Source organism: Sinocyclocheilus rhinocerous, unplaced genomic scaffold (assembly GCF_001515625.1).
Source record: "Sinocyclocheilus rhinocerous isolate Xijiao unplaced genomic scaffold, SAMN03320098_v1.1 scaffold69, whole genome shotgun sequence".
NCBI classification, from domain to species: Eukaryota; Metazoa; Chordata; class Actinopteri; order Cypriniformes; family Cyprinidae; genus Sinocyclocheilus; species Sinocyclocheilus rhinocerous.
Genome location: NW_015667272.1, coordinates 377628 through 383286, shown reverse-complemented (window position 1 = coordinate 383286; position 5659 = coordinate 377628). Strand labels below are relative to the sequence as shown.

The 5659-nt window shown below is 37.7% G+C and overlaps 2 protein-coding genes and 1 long non-coding RNA gene across 3 annotated transcripts in view; all 3 read right to left on the bottom strand.

Moving 5' to 3' along the window:
- Positions 1–517: 517 nt before the first annotated feature.
- On the bottom strand, positions 518–1812 carry LOC107733494 (proheparin-binding EGF-like growth factor). Its single transcript, XM_016545129.1, has 3 exons — positions 1680–1812; positions 1126–1329; positions 518–726 (listed from the first exon to the last, which is right to left on the bottom strand). The coding sequence occupies exons 1-3, from the start codon at positions 1720–1722 to the stop codon at positions 533–535; spliced, it is 441 nt and encodes a 146-aa protein (XP_016400615.1). The 5' UTR covers positions 1723–1812; the 3' UTR covers positions 518–532.
- Positions 1813–3175: 1363 nt separating this feature from the next.
- LOC107733496 (uncharacterized) lies at positions 3176–3947 on the bottom strand. Its single transcript, XR_001638998.1, has 3 exons — positions 3789–3947; positions 3605–3693; positions 3176–3521 (listed from the first exon to the last, which is right to left on the bottom strand). It is a non-coding gene; the product is annotated as an uncharacterized LOC107733496 (long non-coding RNA).
- Positions 3948–5023: 1076 nt separating this feature from the next.
- Positions 5024–5659, bottom strand: part of LOC107733517 (heterogeneous nuclear ribonucleoprotein H-like) — a 6026-nt gene continuing 5390 nt past the window's right edge. The window contains exons 10-11 of the mRNA XM_016545170.1: positions 5552–5650; positions 5024–5460 (exon numbers count right to left, since the gene is read on the bottom strand). Of these exons, the coding sequence (XP_016400656.1) occupies positions 5372–5460; positions 5552–5650 (188 nt within the window). The 3' untranslated portion in view covers positions 5024–5371. The remainder of the gene's footprint in view (positions 5461–5551; positions 5651–5659) is intronic.

Sequence of the window (5659 nt, the reverse complement as noted above, 5' to 3'; positions counted from 1 at the left end):
AAAAAAACCTTGCTACGTGTACTGCATTAAGCTGAGACTTGTTATAGCACTTGCGTATCATTGCTCTTTTGTTGATTTTGATGACTTCCATTGTCCTCATTTGTAAGTCGCTTTGGATAAAAGCGTCAGCTAAATGACTGTAATGTAAATGTAATCATTGCTTAAAATTAGTAAATGAAATCATGTTATTTTATACTATACACATAGCACTTAAAATACTTTGATAAACATATTCCATTTTATTTCACTTAATTTAAGCTACACTTTCTCAGTAAGACCTACAAAGCCCTGCGTCTGACATCCCACCACAGTACGTGATTTAATTGATTGCATTTTAGAGCTCCGCAAATCCGTTTACTTCACAGTTTAGCTATAATATTATTAAAACTTTACTGGGTCTTCCATATGTGATTGCAAAGTCTGTCATGCAACTTCAGTCCTATTAGAACATTACACTCTAAAAAATGCTGGGTTAAATACAAGCCTAAAACAAAAGATGTCCTTAATTTGTTGAACAAAAACTGCATGAAACTCACACACAAGAGTGAGTGTTCAACTCCTTCAGATGCTGACACGCTCCATGAATGCAGAAATCTTTGTATTCCTCCAGGCAGGGGTTCTTCTTTCTTCCCTTGCCTTTTCCTTTGGCCTTCCTTTTTCCTTTTTTTGTCTTCTTCTCAGTAGTGGGAATCGCTGACGGATGTTTGGGTTTGGTGGAAAATGCCACTGTTGAGCGAGAAAGAGCGATGATGTCAGTCCATGATGATCTAATATCGTACAATAGTCTAATACACTCAGTTCATATATTCACATGTTCGCTAGCATTTCCTGTGGAAGTATACAACACTTAATTTTATTATTTTTAATAATATAATTATAATAAATTGGTTTAACGCAAATAGTCATTCCACCTAGTGTGTAATGTGCACTTTTTATGATTACAATTTTTATTTTAAAAAGTATATTATAAAGCATATATTATATTTATTATACCATGTTATATTTTAGGAGTACTTGTTGTGTAAAATGTGTGTTTATTCAGAAGACATCTGTATCAGCACTGGACATTAAAGCACTGGTTGACCACTTTTACAAATTGCATTAAGAGAAATGAAGTAAGTCTACCTCTTGGTTGGTTTGAGTCATAATCCACAGAGAGATCATAATCTTCATCATAATCATGCTCTTCATACACATTCGTCCCTCTGTCCACCTGCTGCCCTGTCGTGTTTGTTTTCTCTAGGGTGTGAAAGAGGCTGACCACTGTTGTTCTGGGTTTGGCACTCTCATACCTGTCCACAGAGGCGCCACTGCACACCTTGAGTAACACTGGAACAGAACAAGACCCTTTATAGATATATAAAACGCATATTTTGTGTATCTTGCATACAGTCAATATGTAAAAGAAAGAAAAAAAAAACAATGGCAAAACTGAAAGCTGACGGTGATTATAGATACGCGTCGCGTGTAGTGTAAAATTTTCAATTAAACCACGGAATAAACAGGGAATAAAATGAGTAATCTGTCAAAACTAGTTAGAACAGCAACTAATAGCAGCTAATTATATATTTTTTAAATGAAAAATGTCGCTTGAAAGAACCTCGTGTAACAAAGTGCCACATACTGGGCAGGTCCCATGCAAGTTAAGTTATTAAGAAGCCATTGTTTTAAACACTTACCGAGACAATGGACGAGAAAGATCGCAATTCGTAACGTCTTCATATTCCTTTTAGTATAATCCGAGATATTACAGGATCAGAAGTTGATGCCTCCAGCACCGTCCGCGATCTGGACGCAATGTGCGTGCGGGGGACTGTGTCAAAAGTCTCGTGCGGAGAGCGCGCGCCGGTGCAGTTATATAGACACACACACTTCCCTTTTATGAATCACTGCTGGCCACACCTAATCAATCATCAGAAGCACGTAAGACAAAGGTAATATATTGTAATATAGTCCATTTCGAGGGGTACTCTAAAAAATGCTGGGTTAAATACAACCCAGCGCTGGGTAAAATATGGACAAACCCAGCGATTGGGTTGTTTTCAACCAACAGTTGTGTTAAATGTTTAACCCAATCTTCTGGGCAGTAACCCAATCGCTGAGTCAAAACAACCCAATCATTGGGTTTGTCCATATTTTACCCAGCGCTGGGTTGTATTTAACCCAGCATTTTTTAGAGTGTATTTGATTGTATCTATCAATAATAAATATCTACACAATAAAAACACATTTACAAAACTTACAAAATTGTTACATATCAAAATAAATAACCATTATAAATAAATAATTACAAGTGCTTTGTGGTGTTTCCGACAGTACTATACACTCTAAAAAATGCTGGGTTGTTTCAACCCAACGTTGGGTCAAATATGGACTAACCCAACTTTTGGGTTAAAACTTTAATTAAAAAAGTTTATTTTCTCTAGGGTGTGAAAGAGGTTGACCACTGTGGTTCTGGGTTTGGCACTCTCATACCTGTCCACAGAGGCGCCACTGCACACCTTGAGTAACACTGGAACAGAACAAGACCCTTTATAGATATATAAAACGCATATTTTGTGTATCTTGAATACAGTCAATATGTAAAAGAAAGAAAAAAAAACAATGGCAAAACTGAAAGCTGACGGTGATTATAGATACGCGTCGCGTGTAGTGTAAAATTTTCAATTAAACCACGGAATAAACAGGGAATAAAATGAGTAATCTGTCAAAACTAGTTAGAACAGCAACTAATAGCAGCTAATTATATATTTTTTAAATGAAAAATGTCGCTTGAAAGAACCTCGTGTAACAAAGTGCCACATACTGGGCAGGTCCCATGCAAGTTAAGTTATTAAGAAGCCATTGTTTTAAACACTTACCGAGACAATGGACGAGAAAGATCGCAATTCGTAACGTCTTCATATTCCTTTTAGTATAATCCGAGATATTACAGGATCAGAAGTTGATGCCTCCAGCACCGTCCGCGATCTGGACGCAATGTGCGTGCGGGGGACTGTGTCAAAAGTCTCGTGCGGAGAGCGCGCGCCGGTGCAGTTATATAGACACACACACTTCCCTTTTATGAATCACTGCTGGCCACACCTAATCAATCATCAGAAGCACGTAAGACAAAGGTAATATATTGTAATATAGTCCATTTCGAGGGCCAATGTTGGGTTGAAACAACCCAGCATTTTTTAGAGTGTAGATTTAAACTGATGGGAGAAACCAGAAATACCCTTTTTAGAATAAATAAATAAGCAACGAACAAAAAAGCAACTTGATTAAAGTTGCCACACATTCATCCGGTTCAGTCCTCTCTGTATGTTCTCCACAAGGAGAATAGGTTGAAAAGGACATTTTACTGCACATGGAAGCAGCATTCAAAACATCCTTCATGCCAGTGTAGACAGCCGCTATGACTGCAGGACAATTTGAACGGGGGCAAGGATTTTTGAAAAGTATTTGTGCCCCTGCTTACTCCTCAGTCCTCAGTGCTATCTATCCATGGGTCACATGTCCTTCTGGGTTTCTTCTTCCTGTAAAACAGTAATAAATATGATTTTACATTCATTTTAATATTTAACAAATAAAACCTGGCCATTCATTGAGAACTATTTACCTTTCTTCCCTTATCACTTCTGCACTGACGTTGCTTCAAGTTTGACCTTTTCTTCACTTTCTACATCAGCGTCATCTTTTTTGTGGTACCTGTAAGAAAACCATGCTGAATATCTAAGGAATTTTGTAAAACAACAATGGTTTAATGATTAAGAATAATATAATGCTGATTCATGGTAACCTACCTTAGTGCCAGCAGAATAGCGATAACTGCGAGACACATGAGGGACAGGACCACCGCTATGACCGCTAGAGCTGTGGTCCGGCTGTAACGCTGTTTCTCCTTACTAACCGGTAGCGTGAATATATGGCATCTCTCTCCTGAGTATCCTGCTTTACATCTGTAAGAAACACCAGCCAAAAGATCAAAATGAGTTCAAGTGCACAACAGGAGAATCATATCAAGAGACAAGATAAATTCATTTAGATTAAACTCCTATTCTGTAAAAGCAATAATTCTATTATCTCTAACCGTTTTACTTTTTTTGCTCTAATTTTGTGCTATTCTGATCTGCTATTCAAACTGTATATTGTAATATTCCTGATATATTGGGGGCCTTTATATTGCCAAAAGGACACAAATGAATTCTTAATAATTTTGGAGTTATTAGAAACCAAAAGACTTAACTCTGAACATACTAAGCCTGTTGGCTTTTGTTTTGGCCCTCCTATAAAGTTGGTGAAAAGTCACTTACGCCCTTCTGGTTCTCACCCCTCGATTTGGTCCAGACTGATTGATAATTTGACACGACACTAATTTAAGGAGACAGCAGTGTCACAGGTTTATTACTGTCCAGTAAATAATAATAAATAAATTTTAAGATGGTAATTAGTTTCTAGGTCTAAACTGGTTGAATAGCTACTGTGTTCAAAAAACAGATTAAACTTCAAACTGGTATGACCAACTCATAGCTGGTTTAGTGATTATCCACAAGTTTGGTGATTTTTTTCAGCAGTGAACAAATATATAGCATCTGTAAAAGATTTGGTCAAGATGCTCTCAAAATGTTATAATTATAGTATTTTGTCTAACTTTTGTATGCCTATGGGGGGAAAAAAGAACATTAAAGACCTTAAAAGAAAATTTTATACACCAAGTTAAAACTGTCATCGATTACTGAAGTATATGCATTTGCATGCATTTCAGATTAATAAACGTGATTATCCGCAGTTGGATCACTGGCACCACCTTGTGCTAAAAAATATATTATCACAATATGCAGTGATTACGCTTACACAAAAAAAGACAAAACAATGTGCATAAAGCAGAGACAATACATTTGTGAAGGTTTATTAACCATGAGAAATCAAAGACAAACCAACAGAGGGGACTGCAACATCTACAATAATGAAAATTAAAATATGCATCTTGTGAAGCAGCCGGACAAGAAAACAAAAACATTTTCCAGTTCATTTAAAAAAAAATCAGTTTCAACAAAGTTCTTTCCGCATTAGAAAAAGTGGAGATGCAGCACCTCGTGCCATGCGAGGCCAGTGTTCTACAGTCTCTGAACGATATATCTGGAGGATATTTACAAGCATGACTAGTGGGGTAGAGGACAATCGCCATGACTTGAGCTCAACGGCTGACCATTCACCTCAGGAATTGCAGGAAATATAATACTGATTCCAACGCTGAGGTTCAGAGTACAGGTGGGCAAGGAGTGAATCTGATTCTTCCCATAGTCATAGTCACAAAAAACAAAACCCAGAAGGCCTCAGCAAAATCGAGACGACCCAACACTCAAATAAATTCCTTCAGGAGCATCTACATGTCCCAGCCCCCTCCCATGCCATTCATGCCGACTGATCCGCGGCTGCTGCCATAATAACTGTTGTTCATTCCACCCTGGCTATCTGTAGACGTACAGAAATAAATGTGTGAGAACCAGAAAAGCAAGAAAAATGAGAAAATATACAATAAAAATTGTGCAAAGTTAAAACGCACTGTAGTCACTGTAGCCTCCCATGCTGGACTGGTTGCTGTATCCTCCAGTGTAGCCTCCACCCATCTGCTGCCCTCCATGTCCGTAAGACGACTGGTTTCCTAAGAGAA

Bases quoted from the DNA above. Each gene is read 5' to 3' on its own strand.
- LOC107733494 (XM_016545129.1), bottom strand. From the start codon at position 1,722: ATGAAGACGTTACGAATTGCGATCTTTCTCGTCCATTGTCTCG. The intron at 1,330-1,679 runs GTAAGTGTTTAA...GTTCTGTTCCAG, and splicing joins CTTTCTCGTCCATTGTCTCG to TGTTACTCAAGGTGTGCAGT. The intron at 727-1,125 runs GTAGACTTACTT...CTCGCTCAACAG, and splicing joins TGACTCAAACCAACCAAGAG to TGGCATTTTCCACCAAACCC.